The sequence below is a fragment of the Dermacentor albipictus genome, chromosome 3, assembly GCF_038994185.2.
Source record: "Dermacentor albipictus isolate Rhodes 1998 colony chromosome 3, USDA_Dalb.pri_finalv2, whole genome shotgun sequence".
NCBI classification, from domain to species: domain Eukaryota; kingdom Metazoa; phylum Arthropoda; class Arachnida; order Ixodida; family Ixodidae; genus Dermacentor; species Dermacentor albipictus.
In genome coordinates this window covers 50,602,442-50,626,143 of record NC_091823.1, presented here as the reverse complement: position 1 = coordinate 50,626,143, position 23,702 = coordinate 50,602,442, and the positions used below count along the sequence as shown (strand labels likewise).

The window sequence follows — 23,702 nt, the reverse complement described above, 5'->3', positions numbered from 1 at the left end:
CTACACAGAATACACCCCACGAGGTTCACTGACGAGTGCCCGTGGTGCACAGACACACCCACACTAAAACACATCACATGGGAGTGTCCCAGGAGGCCTCCGCACATAGACAGTCCCATATTACACGAACATCCACTAATGAGGAATAGGCAGTGGGAGGCATGGCTTGCGGACGAGGGTCGGGAGAGCCAGTTGGCTCTTCTGGACCAAGCCCAGCGAGCCGCTCGTGCCAGTGGGGCCCTGGAATAGGGGCTCCAACCATCGTGCCTTGTTTTATTTATATTAATAAAGTTTTACTCTCTCTCTCTCTCCCCTGCAGCACCGAGCAGTAGCCTACCATGTTGCGCGCCTTCAAAGGCAGCCACTACCTATTGTAGTGCTTTCAAGCGTTGTAAAGGAGACATTCGAAGCGGGAAAATTTCGCCACTAAATGAGGACCGCAGCGTACGAGGGAATTTAAACTCGTTTTCAGCTCGCTTCGGCGCGCCCGAAGCAGCCGACGCGGCCGATATGTCCACGTGATCCCTCCTATCACGTCACGCCGACGGTGGCGCCAGCTTTTCCACTGGTGGAGCTCGAGGCCATATACAGGCGCACAGGTAGCACGTACAGGCGTGCGCTTTCGATACACATTTAACTTTCGAAGCCTCTGGAAATTATTCAGACGTAGCCTATCATATTTAAATTTAGATTGTATATGAATAATATTCATAACATTATCTATTATTATCAGGTGAAAATTTTTCTGGTATCAGTGCAATCACCGTTAGACTCCAGGTGGTGCTAGCGTCGGCTGCGATACTCGGTTGGTGGTCTTATGGGAATGTCACGGCCTTTCCAACGCCTCCTTTGAAAAACGCGCCATGTGCACTTGTTTACATTTTATGTGACCATCGGCTAGCATGGACCAACGACGTGCTTTAAGCGCCGTCGTGGCGACGCTTGTAACGGGCATTCTAGACAGTAGCAGTAGTAGTAGCAGTAGCGACAGTGAGGAAGAACTTTTACTGCATGAACTCTTGAGTGTCGCCAATGAAACTCACGTACTGAGGCTGGGTGAATGCGTCGAGAAAGCTCTGTTAAAATACTCAGACGAAGAGGCAAGTTCACACACAAATTTACTTCATTTCAGTTCTCATGTAACTGTTACTGAGCGCTACGCATTTGACGTTTTCAATATAATTGTGCCCATTCCCCCATTGCCGTGAAGCAGTTCTTCCAGGATTTCCGGATACGTCGTAACGTCGTTCTGCTACTCATTGAACGGTACGCGCAGTCAAGTTTCTATGTCCCGCGTGCTGATCACGGTGGATGTCCGCAGAAAAGCCCCGAAGAACACATTCTTTGCTTTCTTTGGTGAGTGTTCTGTTTTGGCAGCCCTGCGCTAATCGTATTGCTGCTATATATACACGGTCATTGTTCGTGATGCCCCACTCACACGCGGCACTTTCGATTGCGATCAAGCCTGATCGAGAGCGAATTTCTTGATTGCGATTAGTTCCCATCTGAAGCTTGCGCAAAGGAGCAATATGATCCCGATCGGACTCGATCGGGAAAGAAATTGCACCGTGTGGCATGGGGTTTGACTCTCCTCATATCCCAAATCTGTACTCGTCTCTCTCTCCTCTGTGTGCCTGCGCGTGTGTGTAATACATAGCTGCTGAGTGAGTTATGTATTTTCGCACGTTGCTGTATTACCATCACTGGTACTATTTTGATTTTTCATATATGACTGTACAAACCCATGTCATGTGTCTTTGGAGCTAAGGCAGAAGAAGCAGTTAATCAAATCGAAAGGCTTCTTTTTTTTTTTTTTCACTACATCCCTAGCATTGTGATATATGTGTGAATAAAGATTCGCGTCACGTACATACGTGATCCCGTGTTACAGGGGTCGTGCATGTCAATCAGTGTTGAGATTTGGGCTTGTTGGTACTCCATCATGAGTTAAGGCTTTTCGGTGTAGCCCAACTATTACATACCTGCTGAGGAAGAAAGAAAAAAAAAGAAGGACACGCATACAGCCGCTAACTTCCAACTTAGATTTTATTTACGGAAAAGAATGACACTTATATCTCCCACGCAGACACATGTCCGGTCAGAGTGTTAAAAAATGAGCGCCAATAGTTACAACATGGCAAAGCAAACTGTTTCTATTGTCACTAACACATGCATAGAAAATCAATTTCTTTCTTTGACAGTGTCATTGAGACACTTGCTTTACTGTACGACTCAATGTGAGTACTTTCATTATTTAGGTGGGTCCATGACCAGCTTGTGAGTCAGTGCACATTTTCTTTCCGGTGATAACTGTATCTTGAAAGTGGGGAACGCAACCACACTTATGGCAATGAAGGGCAAGAAAACCACATTGCAACAATTTCATCATCCACCTTCGTCATCCAGTGATAATAGTGATCGTTTGGTTTGTTTTACCAATTTTTAACTATTTCCTTTCACTGCTTAACTCTGCGAATAGATGTATGTCTGACGTAAAATGCAGGAGGTATAAGTGCTGTTCTTTCCCAGAAATAAAATAGTTGTTGGAGGTTAGCATTGTGTCTGTGTTTTATTCTTCCTCTGAGTCCATGTACTAGTTGTGCTATACCAAAAAGCCTTCATGATGCAGAAGCAGAAGCATTGTCAGTTTCATTTCAAGAGCGTGGCATAATTGGAGAAAGATACTAAGCACTTAGCAATGGGATATGCCTTACTTTGTGTTACAGGTACGCTACCAACAAGGTTTGCATCAAAGAAGTTGCCATTCGCTTTGGCATAAGTGAAAGCACAGTTCATGGTATTACGGAGAGGTTGCTAGATTACTTGTGCAGCCTCCTTCCAAAAGAAATATGTTTTCCTGAAGACCTGGACTCACTCGTAGACGGCTTTGAGCAGGTGCGATGAAACAAGGCTGTTTGCATGGCTAAGCTGTTATCATTTGCATGCTTCGAGCTTGGTTTCCAATTTTTTGTGCTAATATTGGTTGCTTCCAAAGTTGGAAAGCTTTTCACCTGATATCACTTTTATTGCAGGGCACAATATTAGATTTATTACAGTGAAAATTAAATGTAATTCTCATGATGAAAACATGCTGGTGAATTGCCACCAGCAGTTTTTGCTGTTCTGGCAGCCTGCGTATGCCTAGCCTTTGATAAAAAAACTAATTTCATGAGATTTTGGTGCGAGTTCACTTAATTGTCCGTTTTACAAACAAATTCATCCAAATAAGTTCTCAGCCTTTCAAGAAAACATTGAGACCCGATTTCTGCTATTAATTAAATTCAATCTTCAACTTTACTCGAAGGGTTTCACTATATTTGGTGTTGAGTCAAACCGCTCCTGTTTTGCGATTTTTTGGGTAGAAAGTACTTTGAGGACCTTCCATTATTATGAAACAGTAGTGCAGCCAGTGATAACCACTTTGTTGTGCCATGCAGCTTGCCGACTTTCCTGGAGTTGTTGGCTGCATTGGAGGGATGCGCATCAATACGCGCAGTCCAGCCCACTCCCAAAGAGCATCTGCAAGCAATGGGCAGGGCTCTGCATCTGTCATTCTGCAAGCAGTATGTGACAGCAGCTGCCGTTTTATGGATGTCTTCGTTGGACCGCCTGGAGATTTTGAACTAGAAAGTGTCTTCCTTGCATCACCTTTAGCTGAAGAGCTTCCGTACTGGTGCCAGGACAAGTACCACCTTTTGGGTGGTGGGGGCTACCCACTGCGCGAATACTTGCTCACCCCCTATGACAGTAATGCCACAGACTGCGCTGAAACTCCTGAAATGGTATTCAACAAGCGACATGACAAAACTAGGACCAAGATTGCCGACACCTTCATGCTCCTGAGGCAGCGATTCAAGCAGCTGCACTTCCTGGAATTTGTGACAGCAAACAAGATGCGCAGGTTTATCATCGCTTGCTGTGTTCTCCATAATCTCTGTGTGCAAGCTGGAGATGTTGAACTGGATTTTGAGTGCCTGGACACCGATAGTGGTTTTGTAAGCGCATGCAGCGAGTTAGACACAGAGGCAGAGGAAGAAGACGAGAGGGAGCTTGGCAGTTTGAAGCGAGACAAACTTGCTCAAAGTTTCATCACATAATTGCTCTTTTTGCTGTAAATTTCCTAATTGTACAGTAAATACGGAACGTTAGTGAGCGTATGGATGTTTATAGTGTCGTAATGACATGCAGCGAAACACATAAAAGATTATGATGAAAGCTAAGCTGATAGTTGAGCAGAAAGGCTTTCAGAGGACTTTGCGACGCTTGTTAATCCTGTGCATATTTTATTTCATTTACACACACAATATGAAATTAACACATTGCTTTGCATTTTTTTTTTACTTTATATGTCTTTCATGTGCACTGGTGCTGCCTGTCATTGAAAAAAAAAGTGTAGATGTTCTTTGGTCACTCTTTTTAATATATTTAAGCCTCTAAGAGAGAGTTGCATTATACCTAGTTCCTGACCTAGCACTTGCCTAATGCCACTGTGCATAGCACAACTGGGCCATATATATATATATATATATATATATATATATATATATATATATATATATATATATATATATATATATATATATATATATATATATATATATATATTATATGTTTGTGCTCAAAATCCTGTTCCACTTCTAAGCGCAGTATCGGGCATGGATTTCCAGTCTGTTATCCTATAGCTATCTAGTAGTATTGCTGTTATTTTCCTCCGCTAGTATGCTGCCACTTCAAAGCAAGTTGGGAAGAGTGTTTGGTCTAACTGTGGTGTTTTGAAAAGTAATAGCGCTAAACAGACAGACTTGGGCAAAAAGGTACACGACACTGGTGCTGACTCACAAATGAAGTTTAGTTCAGGGAAAACCACATTGATAAATACAGGCCGACAGGGCAACAACTATGCGACTGTACATGTGCAACAGGAACCATTCTGGTAAGTGTCGAACCACATGTGGAATAAACCAGTATGTCGTCACGTGGAACAAACCAGTGCGCCATAGCAAAAACCAAAAACAAAATAAAACCGATAGAAGACTTTCCTTTTCGAACTTAAGAAAATGTACCGTGATACACTTTCTTGCAAATATCTCAACTCTTTATTACTAAGAGCGACAGGTGGCTTGCTAACACATCTTTCCCCTTCCTGATCAATATGAAAGGCTTCCATAAGCTCCCTTGTGGTGTGATCCTCGTGCCAGAACGAACAATCAGTTTTTTCTGCCCCCTATCAGTGGGCACCCACACCCACACACTCTACAATGCAATGGCAAGTAACTTTTAATGATGACAAAGGCTCCTTTAATCTAATGTTCACAAAGCGACCGGTCTAGTCCACATAAACCTTCCCATGCAACAGTGGCAACCTGTACACAATGTAATCTAACAGGTCCGATTAGGTTGATTAAATCAAAGGTGCATATCAATGAAGATCAATCATTTTGTGGGATACATTTAATCGATTAATAATTCATCGATGTTACCAACCCTACTCCAGGCAGACCACTGGCTTTTTTTTATTTAAAGGGCCCCTAAACAACCTTCAGCTCGAAAATTAGTTATACATAGCGGCTGATGATGTGCGCTAGTCTGGAATGAACATAGAGCCTCTCTCTCTCCTGCTTGCTGCATAGGCTCACCAACTCTATGCAGTATAGCAAAATGTACAAGTTGCGTAAGGAAACAAGGAGAAAGGCTCCATCACTGCCCATTCCCAGTCGCTCTCCGTGTGAAGCTGACTGAATGGAAGCTTCTGAAAAGGTTTGGTGGCACACAATGGGCAAGCCCCCCTCCATTCTCGGAATGCACAATCGCCTCTTGTCATGTTGGCACTTTCGCCCCTCGAAGACCTCCCCAATCGACAACTGTTACCTTGCTCACGTTACCTGGAGCTCCCTGTTGAAATCACGGTGCACAAAGGAGGCACCAGAAAGGCCAGAAAAGGACCTAAGGATTGTTTTTTCAATTTGTGGCATTCCCACAGCAAGCAGTACTGCTGCGTTGACCAGTGGTGGTGGTCACACTAAGCCCTACACTCCCTAGTGCAAAATTTGAATGCAGCTGTATAAGTGTTTTCATTTCGCGATATATTGGCTGGTGCGGACAATCTGTCTGATGCGGCATGTTGCAAACGGAGCGATGTGTGGCGCAACTGCCTTGCTAATCGGGAGATTGCGAGACAGTCGCGAGTGAGAGGCAGCGCGTGGGTGACGCGAGGGCACAATTCACAGCAGCCGCCGCAAACTCTGCTCATGCAGCGCTTTGTTTCCACACAGATGATGCGCGCTACCCTAGCGCCATCTTGTAGCCATGTCACTGCAAAGCCCGTCTTGCACAGCACTATGCTTCTTGAGCTTTTGCCATACCCTCCTCCGCTTTCTCGTTGGGCCAAATTCAAATCACTAAATATGGGAGGGGGCGCTTGCACAGGTAGCGGCACTTGCTCGGGTTTTTATGGTAGTACACTCATGATTTTACTGCCTTTTTATGCTCCTGAACTTGCGAACAGGATTGAGCAATAAAAGCTGTTGAGCTTTTCTCTAGCATGTCGGAAAAATCTCGTGTCCAAGTTATTGCTTCTTTAGATTGGTGTCAACTCCATACTACGGTATAAAGCTCAATTCTTCAAGAACACCAAAAATAAGTGAAATGACCTTTATGTTGTATGGCTGTACAGAATGTGCTTGAAGTGTAGTGTGGCTTCAGACATGTAATGGGAGGCTATTCACAACACTGAAACTGAAGGTGGCTGTTATGTGGTACAACAAACAACTCAAGTGCCCGCCAGTCAGCCCGGTAGTGTGGCTGAAGGCCATACAACAAACATGTCAACAAAAGCTGTCAAATTGGCCCTTCCTATTGCGTCCTTCTCTTGGGAATGCAGTGGGGAGCCTCTTGCCCCTGTTATAGCATTGAGTGATCAATGGTCATAACTTTCGGCAACATGGCCATTGTGTGCCTACTTGTTGGTGGTCTCTGGTACTGCAAGACTGCCACATAATGTTTTGGTGACATGGCTAGTCTCCTGCTTCACATTCAAAGCCATGCTACTCTTCGAGCATGTTTGGAACTGTCTTCATTAAAATGTAATGTAATTACTTTGTTGCACCCTCAAGGAACTGAGGCCTTATAGTGTAATTGCTTGGTCCAGAGCTGTCCAATAAAGATATAAAAACAAGACATTTTCTTTTCGGTACCCCTTTAAGTCTCTAAAATATCGCAACAGGGTACGGCCAGCAGATTTCCAGCGATGCCTGGAATGGTAACCCAGTGGTTATGGTGTTGCACTGGTGAGTTCAAGGGCGCGGGTGCGGTACCAGCTGCGGCAGCCGCATTTCAATGTGCGTGAAATGCAAAAACACTTGTGTACTTAGATTTAAGTGCACATGGAGGAACCCAGGTGGGTAAAAAAAATGGCTGTGGCTTAGCTAAGGTTAAGCCCAGGATGCGAAGCATACTAGCCTTTATTTTAACGCGACAGCGTTAAGGAGCTCGTGTCGCAGAAAAGCCGGTGTCGTCGGCGTCGGCTCAGGCGTGCGGCGCTTGCTCAGGCGCACATTTCGTTGTCGCGCCGAACGCTGCGTTGCTCGACGCGCACCGCGTCCGATGCGGGGCGCGACGCCGCGAGCGACGGCGGGAGTTGGAGCGCCGGTTCTCCTCTGTCGTGACGTCACGGTGTCACGTGATTTCATGGTCACCGCCGCGCCTGAGGAGCTGGGTTGAGCCCTCGTAATATGCTTCGCATAACGTCGGCTCAGGCGTGCGGCGCTTGCTCAGGCGCACATTTCGTTGTCGCGCCGAACGCTGCGTTGCTCGACGCGCACCGCGTCCGATGCGGGGCGCGACGCCGCGAGCGACGGCGGGAGTTGGAGCGCCGGTTCTCCTCTGTCGTGACGTCACGGTGTCACGTGATTTCATGGTCACCGCCGCGCCTGAGGAGCTGGGTTGAGCCCTCGTAATATGCTTCGCATAATAATCTGGAGTCCCCCGCTATGGCAAGGTTCCTAATCGAATCCTGGTTTAGGCACATAATACCTATAATTTAATTTTTTAAAACTTCTAGAGCTAAGAAACGGGGAAAGGTTGTCACACTCATGCAAACAGCATTGACGAAGAAGTGTGCAAGAATGGCGTCATTAAGTTCTTTCAGTAGAGAAATGTGGTAAAATTGGCTGAATTTCATTACCATCATGCTGAATGTATGTGTGCCTATTATTTATTATTGATGATCAACTACTGTTTGCAAATTATAAGCAGGACATAGCAAGTTATTGGAAGCCGGTTTAAGTCATGGTGGTGGCACCAGTCTAATTTTACATTTACTTGTGTCTTACAAGAGCTTTGTTTGCAGTAAGTGTAAAGGTTTGCACATCTTGCAGCACTAATCTGTCGCTCTAGCTTCACATAAGGTTAGCACTTCCATTCAGTTTAATAGCACATCTGGGTACATTCTTGGCTCATTTAATCCAGAATTGACCTGAAGCATGCATCACCTGCAACAATATTTGACCTGGAATGCAGGTTTTCTTTGTGAATTAAGGAATGGTGACACCATGTTTTGCAAGAAGAATGGATTGACATGGCTGTTCTCTTTCTTTCTTTTCTTCTTTACTTCTTTCATTCTGCTTTATATGATGGAACCACCATTCTATCCAGAGATTATATTTGTGGTACAGGGCATGCAAGCAAAAATCTGTTGACAGTTAATTCCCGACTTATTTGCAGTCACAAAAGAAATTATTAGATGCAAGCTTTAACTGAGCTCACTGTGAACAATTTCTGTTCTCGATAACAAAACAATGCAGTTTCTGTTCTCTCGTTAACTGTCGTAGTGCAATCATAGCACAATGTATACTGTGCTAGTACGGCAAGCACAGCATCATTGTTATCCTAGTTCGTGCTGCAGTGCTTTTCATGTTGACGAGTTTTCATGATATACCGACATGCCACAAATGTTTCTGCTGTAGCTAGGCATATGTCCTGGGGCGTGTTAGAGAGGCATGAATGTGACCCCACAACTTGTGACAACTTGTGGAGGTGTTGTGATAGGAAGAAAGGTGCTTGTCCACATACACAAACAACTGCTTGATATTGGATTCATAGTTTTATTTTCTACCGATGTTTACAGGCTGGCATAACCGTAAGCTCAATGGAATGTAATATCTTATTGTCTTTTCCTAAATGAAAGCTTTGTCTACAGTAAGTGTAGCTGCAAAAAAAGGAATGCAAAAAGTGAGCACATAGCAAAAATCTAGATGCTTTTTCAACCACCACTAAATTCCACTTGGGAAAAGAAAGAAAGAAAAAAAAAAACACCAGGCAACCAGCACAACCTTTCAAATGTGTATATGCATATAATTATATATGTAAGACAAGAACAAAATACTGCACACAAAAATCACATGCACTCCAATGTCAGAATCCATTCAGATGCCACAAGAGTTAACGGGGAAAACTCAAAAGGTGTGGGGGCACTTGAACCAATAACATATAAGGCAGGTCAGGGAAATAGAAAAGATAACAGTAACTTGTACATCTGAACTGCAGCCAGTATGTACTTTAAAAAAAACCTTTCACATTGCAGCACAAGTTAGTGCACAGTATGTTCCCTTAAGTACATGGGCACCACATTCATCTGGCGACAGGCAAACATTCAGTCCGTTCACATCAGTGATCTTCCATCTTGCAATTAAGGCTGACTAGAATTGACATGGTCGCAGTGTATGCGCGAATTTCTCTCATTAAATGGCAGGATTTACAACTGCACAATAAAGAAACAACTTTTATGCCAACCTGGAAGCAGCCACCTGCACACTGCATGTGCTGAAAATGCACACCCTGGAAACATCTTAGTAAGAATTTTCAGTGCAATGCATTCTACCTGCCCTGCTATTCCTGAAGTGGCTTGATGCCATTACATAACCACATACTATCTGTAGCAAAAATTTTTAGGCCACAGCAGTCTCAATGAGATCAGATGGTAAAGCAATGTGACAGTACTGGAGCCACAGCCACAGGCTTGATCTAATGGTTAGTTCGCTAACTGATCTAGAGCAGGTGCTTTCCTCTGGTGGTGAAAAATCTGCTTTCCACTGACTGATTCAGATTGAGTTCATATCTTCTGCAGGATTTTGCAAAATAATCTTCCTCTGCAGCAGGTTGCTCTCTCATGCTCCGTCATGGGGGCACAGATACAAAGTCCCAGCGAGCATCACATGACTTCTGCCAGCTATGTGCGACTACTTTCTCTCTATGGCCCAGCAAACAGCATTGTTTTCCTCTGGTAAATACAAATTCATGAACTATGAGCGACATTCGAATGCTTGCTAGAGGATTTAGGCAGCTCCATCAAGACAATGAGTAAAACTTTGCCATAACTGTACAGCAAATTCTTAGGCTTCTATAAGCCTCTGGTAGTGAACATGGGGTCACCACATTGCTTTGTCCACTCCAACCATTCATGCTTTGACCTGGGAATTTCTGTGGCAAATAGCAGTTGGCTATAACTGCAGAACATGTTTGGTTAAGATACACTGCACAGATGACAACTTTCTGCTGAACCTTGTAAGTGTCCAGAAATGCGCAAACACAAAGAGCGACCAAACTAAATGGTCTCAACCTTGAGGTCAGGGCAGTCGGAGACAGCTCTTTGAACCTGGTTGATTGGACATGGACAAAAATGGCAGGAGCAGTATTTCTTATCAGCATTCATGTTCATAGGTTCTGGGATGGATTAATCAAGGTTATAAAAACGACGCAGCCTACACAAATGGAAAACAGGACGTATCATGCCACTAACGCAGCTGCTGCTTGTGTGCTTATGTTTACATATATATAGTATGCATGTGTGTGTGTCTCTGTCTCTATATATATTTGTATGTATATATATTTATGTATATATGTATAGTTTGTATACTTGCGAGCTGTTCTGACACCTGTCAATCTCAGGACATTAAAATGAGATGTCAGAAATGCTGCCCTTCAATGCTGTCCACATCCGGAAAGGCAACAAAGCTCAAACAAAGAAACACAGGAAACTTGAAGTTTTCATTACCGGTAAAAAGAATCAGAGGGCCAAGAATGACACGAAGTGAATTCATAAAATCAATCACAATAGCTGCTTGAGTCGGGCCTGGTTTATCTGCAGACAGTGACACAGAGGGGTGTAGTATCAAAAAAATAAAGAGAAAACTCATAAGATCAAATTTTACATTTCAGAAAATAAGAAAAGCCAGTTCTTCTCCTCTTTGCACATAAGGGCATGATGGACCATTCATACATTGGTAGCTTACGAATGAAAACTACAGAGCAATTTTGACAAACCCTATGGCTCCAGCCACTTGAAAAGACAAAGCTTCGGTAAATGAAGGAGAACATATATAAACTGCTCTTAACCTCACTCGCACGCAACAGCGCCGCAACAATTTACAACAGTGACTTTGCCTCAGGGGTAACAGAAATGGCACATACTACAACAGCTATATCTTAACTGGATGGATTGCTGATCAAAAGTGCATTTTTTTAAAAACCATGCAAGCACAATAGCTCTCCGGGGCCACGATCCTGCGTGCATGTTTGACACACTTCACTTTTTTTTTTTGCGCTGCCTTCACCAAGAAGCACAAAAAATCCATAGGAGGCTGCGACAACATTCACCAGTTGACTCCTGCAATGTGGGGAGGGCCAATAAGCTTTGTTGCAGCTGCTGCTTCGCCGATGCCTATGAATACATAGTGGAACTATGATGCTTTGCGTCACTGCTTGGGCATGAGAAAACATTGCTCAGACAGCGTACCTTGTCATCGCAGGGGTGATAAGCATTTTTGCCATATCAATATTTGCCACTGCTCAAATGCATACCAACTAATAATTGAACCCCAACACGCGATGCACAAATGCAGAGAGCCACTGTATTTTTGCACAGGGGACAACCTGCTACTGCTGTGCTGGCAGCATGCTGCCTCCTACGTGTGTGCTTGTCTCATATGGCTCATTCTGCGTGCTCTTGATCACTTTGCAGGAGCCAGGGAAGCCAGTGGTATGGAAGTCTGCGAGGAACTGGGGTGCAATGAAGGGAAGTGAGGGGAGGATAGTTTCGGTGATAGTTGTCTGTTTGAGCAAATGTCATTATAACCTGGAATGACAACAGATCCTCCCTGTCTGATGGAGAGAATGTTCACGCTAAAAATGGCTGTCTAGTAGCGCTGCTGGAATTCATGATGCCATCGGTTGAAATCAATGTAGAACACCGAGATGGAACCATTGGTCAGCCCTGCCAGCAGGAACCTGCAACAAGGTTCATCCAGTTCATTAACCATGTTTCCATCGTCACCTTTTACAGCAAGGCTATATATAGGGAAGTTCCATAATGTTTTTCTAGAGGCAATATCATGTAAGCGTGCGGCCAAAATAGAAGAGGCACAGGCACATTGTACAGAGTGGAGCTGGTGCAGTAGAGCTGGTGAAGGATGCAGGAACATGCATCGGATCTTGTGAAGAGTATACAAGTATTGAGCGCAAATATAAATAAGCGTAAAGTGAAGGAACTGCACCACATTTAATAAGGTATTTGTAAATTCACCAGTATACCTTAAGTAGTGGATTTACATAGTATGTGAGAACTTCCCTTATACAGATTCCCTGTATTTATGCATGAGTTGCTCAGATTTGCACATAGATATGAAAGCTTTTTCTTGTTCTTTTCATTTCTTGCTTTAGCTTATCTGATACTGTTAAAAACAATGAGAGCAAAGAAAGCCAGTCTTTTAGTGCATGCCTTAGGTTTGTAAAACAAGCTGAAACGTGGATGAGTTGTTTTGCATTCATTATCGGGAAACGGGAGCTACAAACAATGGGAGGCGATCTTAACAGTACCTGGCACCTGGACCCACTCTGCATATGCTCTGGCCCATCATGGAAATAAACTTAAGCAAACCTCCAAATGGATATTTTACAATAAATCAACATGTCATTAACACATTAAATAAAAGAATGTGTCATTGTTTATCAGTCCTGCGGCTGCTAAAACGGCATCTACTTAACCACCTCCCCTATGCTATACATGGGGTTGCTCCGCTCCCCTTGGCAGGCTTTGGAGTAAAATATGCGAAAAAAGAACATCTACTGCAGCAATCACAGGAGAAGTTATACACATGTTTACAGCAGTGTAGCTTCCGTTGTTGTCGGGGCATCGGCGCTGATGGGGTAGCAATTGCAAAGGAGACACGTACTGCAGGTACACATACCACGTTACACATACTGTACGGATCACTTCCCACAGACAATGCCGGGCGGAAGGAAAAAAAGGGCACACACTGGGCATGCGAGGTTTCTGCCCCTTTGTTGCTTTCAGCACTGGTTTCCCATGATGAGTGACTTTGAGGAAAAGCCGTATTCTTTTCATCAGCAAACTCTGTAAGACCACTTACTTCTGATCATGGGACAGGGCTAGGGACCGGACGCCACCTTCACAGGCAGGGAAGGCATAGAGCAGTGCCAGGTTGAATGAACGCCATACTTCGACCACGCCGCTCTCCGAGCCAGTCACCATGTACTCGCCATCGCGACTCAATGTCAGACACTGCAAGCAGTCAGACAATGCCAGGAATTGAGCCGAGGCCACAAGTAGTTATTTGCATCAGATGGCTGAATGGCTAATTACCTGTGTTCCTAGCACAGTGAGGTCATATTATGAGATTATGAGTCATACAGTATGAGTAAAAATGTTGTGAGATGTTTAAATCACCATGTTTTTCTCTCTCTCTCCCTAGTTTGCACCACTGCTTGTACAATACACTAAAGGAAGCATGGCAAGTAACTAAATGGTAAACAATCTGCCCAAGCTCTTAAGGGCTAGGTGGTGGTGTAGTAGTACAGCAACAGACAAATGGTCTTAACACGCCATTCCTACCTGCAGTGACAATTACAGACAATTATTTGTTGTCATAACAATTCATTAGTTAATGAAGGTGCTAAGGCAGTGTTCTGAATAGGTTTACTTTTGGGCAGTCCCATTTAAGACAAACAACGAGAGCCGTTTGCAGTGATGCAGTGCATGCGCACACCCTCACGCAATTGACACTCCTATTTGTGAACTGAAAGGCTGACTTAACTAGTCTGCTTAGTCACATACGCTTGAAGAAAGCTCACAAATAAGGTTCATTCACAGAAACCAGGGGCGCAAGGGGTAGGGTCACATTGGGTGCTAGCCCCTCCCCTAAAATTTTGTTCACCACGTCGTCTGCCCAGCCCCCTCACCCCCTCCTGTCCTCATCCCGAGGAAAAAATATTCCTGGCTACTCCACTGATAGCATCCCATACTGAGTAACCACCAGTCTCTAACTTTATTAATAGCATGGCCACACTTAGTTTATGCAACACATATGCCCTGTTTGACATGCTGGTCCTCAGTGATCTACAAAATGGCACTGGAGATTTAGGCCATGCTTTTGTCCACACAGGATCGGTACCAAAGCACAAGTTGTGCAAGGCTGACTTATGACTCACATCAAGAAAAAGGGTGAGACATACAACAAGGCACGGAACAAACTGTAGGTTCAACTATTCGACAAACTGTAGGCAGGATATGGTTGCTCAACAACTTCGGAATGGTACCATTTCGCCACGTCCATTTTGAAACAAACTTGGACAGCACGCAGAGCCAAATGCCAATGAAATTTCATTCAGCAACCTTGCTCTAGCTGTGTGTTATAAATGCATTTAATTTCTCTGTTCAGCTTAAGAAGCAATGTGCTTAGGATATGAAAACGTTTCATCTAAAGGAGCGTACAGCAAAATCAAGCTCTGATATCAGACATTCTTAGTGCTTTCAAAATACTTGATAGTTTAACACTATGCCACTTATATCAGTATTTGCAACATATGTTTGCTCTTTATCTTTCTAACAACAGTTCTGTGAACCAGGAGTGGTATTCTCGAATGATCATTTTCAGGGATGCAGTCAATTTCACAAGATTTTATGTGACTCCGCACTGGACGCACAAGGGTATATGGCTGACAGTGTTAGTAGCACTGTGCCAAGCTAACCATTTTCGCACAGTTCCAAGAATGCTGTTTGTTGTATATGCTGACACGTACAGTGCCGAGTCACGTGAAATTGTGTGAAAGTGGTCTGTCACAGAAAGTCATCGCTTGAGAATATCGCCCCAGGATGTCATTTCCTATCATCACAAGTGTAAATAGGTGAAAATTGAAATTTTGATGCAAGCATTCTTTTCAGATTTGGAATTGTCATGACACCTGAATGTTGTCGTGATGGGACTCGGAGCGCAACCGACGGCCATTGATGGTGAAGTTGCAGAGGTTGCCAAGACCATAGCAGACAACCACCATGCCTTCACGTGACAGGGCACAGAGCTCTGGGGTGCCGAAGCGGTCAGGTGCCTCGAGGGACCGTAGCAAGTCACCACTGGTTGTGTGGACTAGCACCGGGCCAGCTGCGGGTGAGTGCAGTGATATGTTAGGCCTAAAAGTGTTAAACACAACTGAAGATGGTGGAGAGCACACAAGAGATCAGCTCTTTGAGATCTGCAACTAGTTTTACATACTTTTTCTACATTTTTTGTTCATTTGCTGCAGCTTCCTGCTTGATAGCTTTCAGTGCAAGTCATTGATGACACTTCATTTCCAAAACAGCTTTCAGCTCTATTGCATGGCAGATGAGCGCAAGAGATAAACTGCCTTCTTGAAGAGTGTCAGAATATAGATGCTTCTGATCAATTCAGACTTGTGCAATTGCAAAACTGACTGTTCTATTGACCTAAGCGATAGCAATGACAAGCTTACATACTTTTTAACACTAAAGTCCAAAGAATGCTGTTAGTGTGAAGAAAGCACAATGCATTGAGACAACTTTTGTCATACAGTTTTAAAGGGTCCCTGAAACGGTTCGGACAAATTTTATAGACACATAGGGTACACCTAAAGTTGATCATTCGCACCACAATTTGTGTGAAACATCTCGTATTAGGAGAGTTACGGATGATTACAAGTTACCCTCCTTTACAGACATGCATTTTCTCCTCAACTCGTTCACCGAGTGATCGGGGCTAAGCTCCGCCTTCACTGGCTCTGCGTCATGATGGCACGTCGTGTCGTCGACTTCCGGTTCTCTAGGAGCGCACGCGCGAAGCCTCTCCAAACTCTCCGCCAGCTGCTTGGCAGTCGATACCAAGCGAGAGCTATTGAAGCAGCGTGCGTTGTGAGCATTCTGTCACAGCGCCGAACGTGTCTGGTATTCCGGTAACCACAGGCGAGTTGGGCGTTTCGACAGAACAGTGGAGGCATAAACTCAAGCTGATGAAGGAACTTTAGCGTAGACATACGTGAGCTGCCTGATCGGTCTCCACGGTCCAGCCACCCATTGGCGCAGAGCTTAACCAGCCAAACAATGAGCTGATGTTGCTCTAACCAAGTGTAAAACATTTTAAACATTTACAAAAACAACGTGTAAACGACTACACTCCTGCGAAAAATGTACACGAGCAGCAAAGAAGAATATATTTCGTTATTGCTACTGTGTGTGGTTGAGCTCTGTGCCACCAGGTGGCTGCACCATGCATACCATTCACATTTACGTTTCTGCTCATCTCGTGAAATTACACGATTAAGCGGCCAGGCTCTGTCCTCTTGCGCTTGCGTTCACCCTTATAATGGACTCGTGAAACGCTACTGCGTTAGTAATCTTCCGATGTAAAGTGACAGCCACAAACGCGCTAATCCTGGCGCCGATCGGATAGCGGCAGTCTAATGCGCTGCAGCCAGTCCGCTCATCTGCTGCCTTGCAGAGGGACATGATGTCGCAGCTTGACATATTGCCAGTCGCTACGTTTGCAGTCCACAATGCAACAAAGTCGAATCATAATGCTCGTGCTTGTTATTATTATGCCCTGTTATCTGCACATGCTCTGTATATAGTTCCGCTCCCTTCTGTAACGCCTTCGGGCCTTGAAGGTACAATAAACGAAATGAAATGAAAAGACTGAGACCGACTCTGACTGCGGGGCTCTCGTCAAAATGGAGCATGTTCTAACGCAATACGATGCTTGCTCCATGCCGGAAGTGCCTAAGCGTAGTGAGAAATTGTTCTTGTGCATTCTCTTTCTGTCACTTTCTTTTTATAGAAACAACTTAACTAACATTCCAACTATTACGAACATCATTTGTTCGCCATAAAGGTGGAAAAATTATCCATGGTGCGCCCTGGGCAGCCAATCGGATAGCTCGCCCTAATGACATCAATTGGGTGATTTATGTCACATGGGTAGGGGCGGCTGAAAATTCTGCCGAGCAGTGTGCTGCGACTGGCAGCGATGTACATTTTTAAAACCTTATAATAAATTACAGGCTTTACGTGGAGCACTTAGATGCGTCAATTAATGATCAAAAGGACCTACTCCAACGACTCAGTATGTTTGTACAAGATTGTCAAAATCGTTTCAGGGTCCCTTTAAAAGAAACCTCTCTCCTTATGGGTCTTTGATAGAAAGAATAGGAGAGTGTTCAGGTAGGGAAAGGAACCACAATGAACTCAACTGTTCCTACACAAAGTTGTATGGGAGTTGAAACATCACTACTACTATTGCTAGCTTCTGTAGTCAACTTCTTGGCCTTGCATCTTCCATGTTTTGCTTTTCCTGCATGCCTGAGCCAGTTATGGCTGGTTTTCAGTGCACAGTTCGATGTGGTCTCTCAGTTTGTGATCCAGAACAAGTACAATGATTGGGAAGGCACAATGCATGAGCACCTGAGCAACAGTCCCAAAGGATGCATGACCCCCAAAAAAGAGCAAACAATGTGCAGGCAACAAAACACGATATAGATTAAGCTTCACGCTAGATTGTAATGTCTTAGTTAAATGAAGCTAAATAATATCTGCCTCAGATGTCCGTGACAGCATTGTCTAACATTGGATGAGCCCATTTATCAGGTTAAATATGAACAATACTGAGCCTTGAATGTCATGACAATGCCATGAACAATTGGTTTGGATTAATTTACCAGGTTCAAGAAGTATCTCAGGGCTTGAAACATGAAAAACATGGTGCAAGCTGAAACTATTTTCTGTTTTCATGACCACAAGGTAAAGTCAAATATGGGCAGCATGATAGGCTGAGTTGTGCACTTGCAGAATTTGTTATGTAGGTGCGAAAATTCCAGGCGCAAGTAGATGAGGAAATTCCAGACAATAAGAGAAAAAAAGGGCACAACAAGGAAGGTGTTGAGAGAAGCACGGAGACTGTGCATTTCACTTTTAGGCCGCATGCACACACACACACACTTAGCATTGCTTTTTTATGCATCATTAAAAACTAGGGGGAAGCAAATTAGAAAATAGGCAGAGTAATAGAAGCAAGAGTGTGAAAGGTCAGAGAGCTGCATCCTGCAAATGACAGCCATAGAGTTACTTTTCTGGGGTCCACAGGGGTACTTAGCAAAAAGGTCGCCAGAATTTTGCATACATTTCGATCCGCTGACGACCAGGCCAAGTTCAGCAGAAACAACGATGCAGGTGACCTCATTCTCATGACCAGTGAGGGTAGCTCGTGGCGTTGGGATGTCTGGAATGACAGTGAAACAGAGAATGCACATTCTACAATTTAAAACAGTGCAATAGTGCTGTGAGAAAAATGATTTTAGACAATACTCACTTAAGCCTTTTATGATTTCTTAAAAGAATGAATATGCCTTATTAGTGCTCTGCTTCGAATCCAGCAAGACCAAATCATCATCTCAACATCCTCATCCTTTCTTTCAGTTAGATGTCACTAAGACAATTATATCTAGCAAACAACTTTCTCTTTTTTGTTGAAAGCACAACACTGAATAACATTGCACTTCAGTTACAGAACATGCCAAGGTTCAAATTGTAAGCACAGAGAGCAAAGTATAAAAGAACGTAGCAAATTATTTTGACGTGCCCACTACAGATAACACATTGAAGGCACCAAATGAATTGATAAGGTTTTTACATCTGCGAACTGTGCTGCAAACTACCATATACACTGAGCCAATGTAGAACAAGGGTCTGAATTCATCTTGGCTGCTTGGGTTTGTTTAACAAGAACACAAATTTAAGTACAGAGGCGTTTATGCACTTTGCTCCCACTGGAATGTCACCAACAATATGATCAGCAGTCAACTGCATAGCCACTGAGCCATTGTGGCAGGTCGAAGGCAACAATATTTAGATAGAAGACCATTTTAGCTTAACAGAATGTTGCAGTTCAAGCACCGGAATGTCCGCAATAAAATGTACTCACCAGGGTTCGCGTTGTCTCCAGCTATGGTCTGTGTTCGGGCATTCCAGTGCCAGAGCAGCACAGTGCAGTCCTCAGAGCCGGATGCAATGTAGCAGTCGGAGGTGATGTTACACTCGGACCTCGCCAAGCACGTCACCACACCAAAGTGTCCGTACACTATCTGGATGATCTTGGCTACAATAAAACAATTAAAGCTACTCTTAGTTATTCAGTTATTGCAGATAATTGCTTGCCACACCCTGGATATCTTAGTTACAGTTAGTACCATACTGAATGCAGCACTTCAAGTTAGTCGTGGTATGAACTCTTATTTTAAAGAATGCTTTATGCACAAATGATGCTAGCAATGAATAACTAAACACAGGTAATACAGCCAAATACTGCGTTACTATATGGCTTGCTGATTCAGCTAAGAGTGCCCGAGCGCACAAGTTTTCTGCTCCACTATTTCTGATTAAGTGTTTTGGTGGATCCATTCGGCACTTTTAATTGGCAACAGCTAGCTGGTAATTCATAGGGATAAATGGGAAAGAGGACATGCTGCTGTAACGTTGAGACTCCTGCTCCTCTCGTGGGTGCATCTGTGCACACCTATTACCCTAATGATGCAAGCACGCTACTGGCCAGTCTTTAGCTATGCTTCAAAAAAGTAACTACACAAAAGCACTGACCTGACTCAGTGGCAAAGACACGAAAGCTCTTGTCCCAGAAACCACAGGCGACGAGAAACCGGCTGTCAACTGTGGTGACGAAACAGCTGCTGCGCATGCGCACGTGTTGGCTGAACGTGTCACCCAGGTGCCGCTTATGCGGTGCCACGTTCATCACTGCAAGACACCACAATATGCTGTTCAGGAAAGTTTGTATCCTTACTCCGTCTCCACTATGGTCCATGCCAGCTTTTAGATCTGCTGCCTACACGTAAGTAAGCTGAGTCAACTGAAAAGCTCTGGAGTTGAAAATTCTCATTGGCTATAGATTTAGCGATGCCAGTGAGCACACAGGTATATACATAACCTCGTAAGCAATGGTAGCTTTCAACTTCCCATGTCATAATAAGCTCATACAAGACAAAAGAAAAAATGGTTGTGATGGCCAGACAGTACACAAGTGAATTCTGTTCATCAGACAGGAGATCGTAAAGTCCTAGCCTAGTCACTGCATTCTTGTAAGCATATGTCACTTTGCTAATCTTTTACTACGACAATAATGAGATCTTTTAGGCTGAGCTATTCCAAGAAAGCTAACTAAACTGCTAGGAAAGAAATACAATTAAGAAGAGCAAAACATATATGAAATTACCATAGTTAAAGAGAGGAACTCCAAGGTGACTAGAGAATGATAAAAAAAGCAACCGTCCCAAATCCACTCATAACCTGCAAGTCCACTGGCCACTCAAATTACGACTTCACACGTTGTGGTTTTATGCGCGGGCAGCCGTCAACTAATATGCAAATAATAAAGTACTCAGGGTAACTAAGTTGCTTCAGCTAACACGCACTGTACCTGTGCTACTGCTGCAAAAGTTCTTTATCAAAGCTGCATGAAGGTTGCTGTGTAGTTTTCAAGCTGACAGTAATGCTGACTGTTTTTGTGTCCAGAGTACAGAATCCAACTAGAAACAACATTTTGTCATAGCCTGTACACCCGACCTTAACCTCTTAAAAGGTACAGTAGACACTTCTGCATACATTCATCTTACCGCTCACCTAAATTACACTTTGTGGCGCAGCTATAAGGAAATTGAACTTGTTGAAATTTTCGTGCTTTCAAAACTTGTGTGGTCAGCTGTACATCAGGTAAAAGATAAAGAAATGCAGCTGCCCACAAATTTTGACTTGTGCCACTGTCTAAACAACAAAAAGCACCATCACAACCAAGCTTTAAGCCTATGTGGCTATGCATACACACACAAAAAAAAAACCAACTCAGTTACAGTTACTGTAGAGAGTGTGTCACTTACTAAGCAAAGGGTCCATGGCGAGGGGCAGTTGATTGGCCTGTGGCTGGTTTGAGTCAGAGTAAGTTGGTGAATGCATGGGTGCTGCGAGAATGGTAAACAGGTAGCTGTATAAGTGATATTAGTGGTAAAATGACCACCAACAATAGTAACATGCACACAGATTCTTCCTGGATACAGCTTTCTTTTTCTTCAGTATAATTTGCAAGATGGCTGGTGTGCTTGGCTCATGCCCACTAAAGAGTTGTGGTTTCTTTGAATGCAGTGCAAGCCACCAGCCTCTGCTAGCATCAAAGCACAACACCCTACTTCATGGAAAACTGTTCTATTAAGTCGAATTCATGGCCAAAGCTCATTTAAATGGTGCAGTGTTGAATTGCTAACAAGAGACCAAATAGCAAGAATACATTTAAGAAAAAAACTAACTTTTCAAGCAGAGGTCATTGCTGATTTTGCCCATCACAACACATATGTCAGGTCTGTCATTAGGTTAGAAGTGCAGAGCTGCATGTTGTCAATTAGATATTGTGGCATTACTGAGGTGTCATGCTGTCATTTACTGCCTTTGACTGCCGTAAATGAAGCAACACTACAATAGACTGTTGCAAGAGAGTAGCAGCTTATGCTTATACAGAGAACCATCATGCTTTTTAAATCAGTGACCATGATCCATTCTCTCTTATTTCTGTGCCTCAAGGACAAGTTCTAACTTACAAGAACTAACTTCTTGGCAACCTAATTCACTGACCATAGTTGCTCACTTCTCATGGATACCATGGCAACTAAATGAGGCGGTTGCAACAACTTAACACAGAAGTTGCATGAGCCATCAACAGAACAGAACACACGTGAATGGGTATTTTCTTTCATCCTCTCTCTACAGGTTCGAGGTAGCTGCAGTAGTTTCTCTTTCTGTTCATTTCACATTTCTGTTCTTCAGTGTTACTTGACATGTGTTTGTACAATGGCTGCTCGAACAAGACACTTCTGACCAAGTTGCCATGGTAGCACATTAATATATAAATGAAGGGGGGATGCATCCACATGCTTAGACACTGACCTATAAGCGGCAAGCATTTAACAAGAACTAAGCACTATGAGCACATACCAGAGTAATTGCAATTCCACCGGTTGACAGCAAAGTTCTGGTTGCAGGTAACAGTAACAACGGAAGGTAGTGGCAACTGTGGGTACGTATTGGCCGAGATGTGGCAGATGGGCGAGTTGGACAGGAACTTCATAATCATGCACAGCTCCTCCGTCACTGGTGAGAACATCATTGGGCTCTGTACGAAATGGTCAAGAAGCACATCAGTCTGATGCACGACATCACTCGTACACTCCTGCTCTGAGAACACTTATTACTGCTCTACTAGCACTTACAATGTGCATCGCTGAGCTGCGAGGAGGATGTGGTTCCATTAAAAGCTGCGACGGAGTCTGGCCGAAGTTCTTGATCTGGTTCTCAATAGCCTTTCAGAAAGAGAGACAAAGCAAAGGATTGCAAGTTACATACTTGCCAACTTTACAGAATTTTTCATTGAGTTTACAAATTCGGGATTGATTTATGATTTTATGAATGTCAAGTCAAGTTTTATGAAAAATACCAATCGCGGGAAAAGTATTGCTAGTCCGTCTCGGAACTCTACATTGACAGTTCTTTGACGGTGAAAGGGCAAAAGCGGGGTACCTGCTTAGAGCAAGTTTACATAGACAAGTTCCTGAAGCAAGCAAAATCGGCAACAGCAAACTCGCTGTGACACTAGAAACAATGTTTTACTTGTTAGTATTTACTGTGCCAAGTTTATTGCTGCTTTAGTGGTGTGTCTAAACTTAAATCCTCGTCAATAAAGTGCATACTTAACCCTGAAAAGGTGCGCACATTCAAAGCAAGCTTTAAAAAGATGAGTGCTATTATTATCTGTTGGCTTTATAAGCATAACATGTCATTCAAGCTTTTAAAGTATGCACAGGCATTTGCCCGCAGATCATGAACAGGATGAAATAATTGTGTGTGAAATTATTCCCCTATAAAAGCTGGGGCAGTTCACTAACAATGTTTCGATCATTGGACATAATTCTATACCTACCACCAGTAACAGAGAGTGCTGTGCCTGAATCACAATAAATTTCTGTCACCATTGCAGATGTGCAGCTGGTGTGACAAGCTGTTAAGAAACTTCACTCTCTTACACCATGAGTTATATCAGTGCATTGTTGAAATCTCACTGTTACTCCTTCAATATTCAGTCTCTGCCATTTTTTTCAGGCAGACACAATGTTTCACAAGCACACCTAGGCCAGAATGCAGAACATGTGCAGAGCTTGTATAGAACACTACATTTTTTTTAGCTGTCTAAACCTTGTAGAAGAACACTTACTAATGCCGACTGACAGACATGCATGCATCACTGCAGAGGAACTGAAATTTTGGCAAGTTCATGTATGTTCAGACTAGAATTCAC

The 23,702-nt window shown here is 43.6% G+C and overlaps 2 protein-coding genes across 4 annotated transcripts in view; one reads left to right on the top strand and one right to left on the bottom strand.

Annotated features, from left to right (window-relative positions):
- Positions 1-783: 783 nt before the first annotated feature.
- LOC135898114 (putative nuclease HARBI1) lies at positions 784-4,339 on the top strand. 2 transcript variants are annotated; one of them, XM_065426859.2, is made up of 4 exons: positions 784-1,100; positions 1,214-1,356; positions 2,727-2,895; positions 3,438-4,339. In XM_065426859.2, the coding sequence occupies exons 1-4, from the start codon at positions 903-905 to the stop codon at positions 4,095-4,097; spliced, it is 1,170 nt and encodes a 389-aa protein (XP_065282931.1). In that variant the 5' UTR covers positions 784-902; the 3' UTR covers positions 4,098-4,339. The 2 variants fall into 2 exon arrangements, with proteins under 2 accessions (XP_065282931.1, XP_065282929.1); XM_065426857.2 differs by having other exon boundaries at positions 1,211-1,356.
- A 4,742-nt stretch (positions 4,340-9,081) lies between these two features.
- The window catches only part of rg (A kinase anchor protein rugose), a 342,944-nt gene continuing 328,323 nt past the window's right edge, over positions 9,082-23,702 (bottom strand). For both annotated transcript variants that reach the window (XM_065426861.2, XM_065426862.2), the window contains 9 exons: positions 22,621-22,710; positions 22,346-22,523; positions 21,241-21,321; positions 19,949-20,104; positions 19,278-19,451; positions 18,477-18,575; positions 15,256-15,452; positions 13,425-13,576; positions 9,082-12,282 (listed from right to left, as the gene is read on the bottom strand). In XM_065426861.2, coding sequence (XP_065282933.2) covers positions 12,192-12,282; positions 13,425-13,576; positions 15,256-15,452; positions 18,477-18,575; positions 19,278-19,451; positions 19,949-20,104; positions 21,241-21,321; positions 22,346-22,523; positions 22,621-22,710 — 1,218 coding nt within the window. In that variant the 3' untranslated portion in view covers positions 9,082-12,191. The remainder of the gene's footprint in view (positions 12,283-13,424; positions 13,577-15,255; positions 15,453-18,476; positions 18,576-19,277; positions 19,452-19,948; positions 20,105-21,240; positions 21,322-22,345; positions 22,524-22,620; positions 22,711-23,702) is intronic.

Coding starts and splice junctions, on each gene's coding strand:
- LOC135898114 (XM_065426857.2), top strand. CDS start 903: ATGGACCAACGACGTGCTTTAAGCGCCGTCGTGGCGACGCTTGTAACG. Junction 1,101..1,210: donor TAAAATACTCAGACGAAGAG/GCAAGTTCACAC, acceptor ATTGCCGTGAAG/CAGTTCTTCCAGGATTTCCG. Junction 1,357..2,726: donor CACATTCTTTGCTTTCTTTG/GTGAGTGTTCTG, acceptor TTTGTGTTACAG/GTACGCTACCAACAAGGTTT.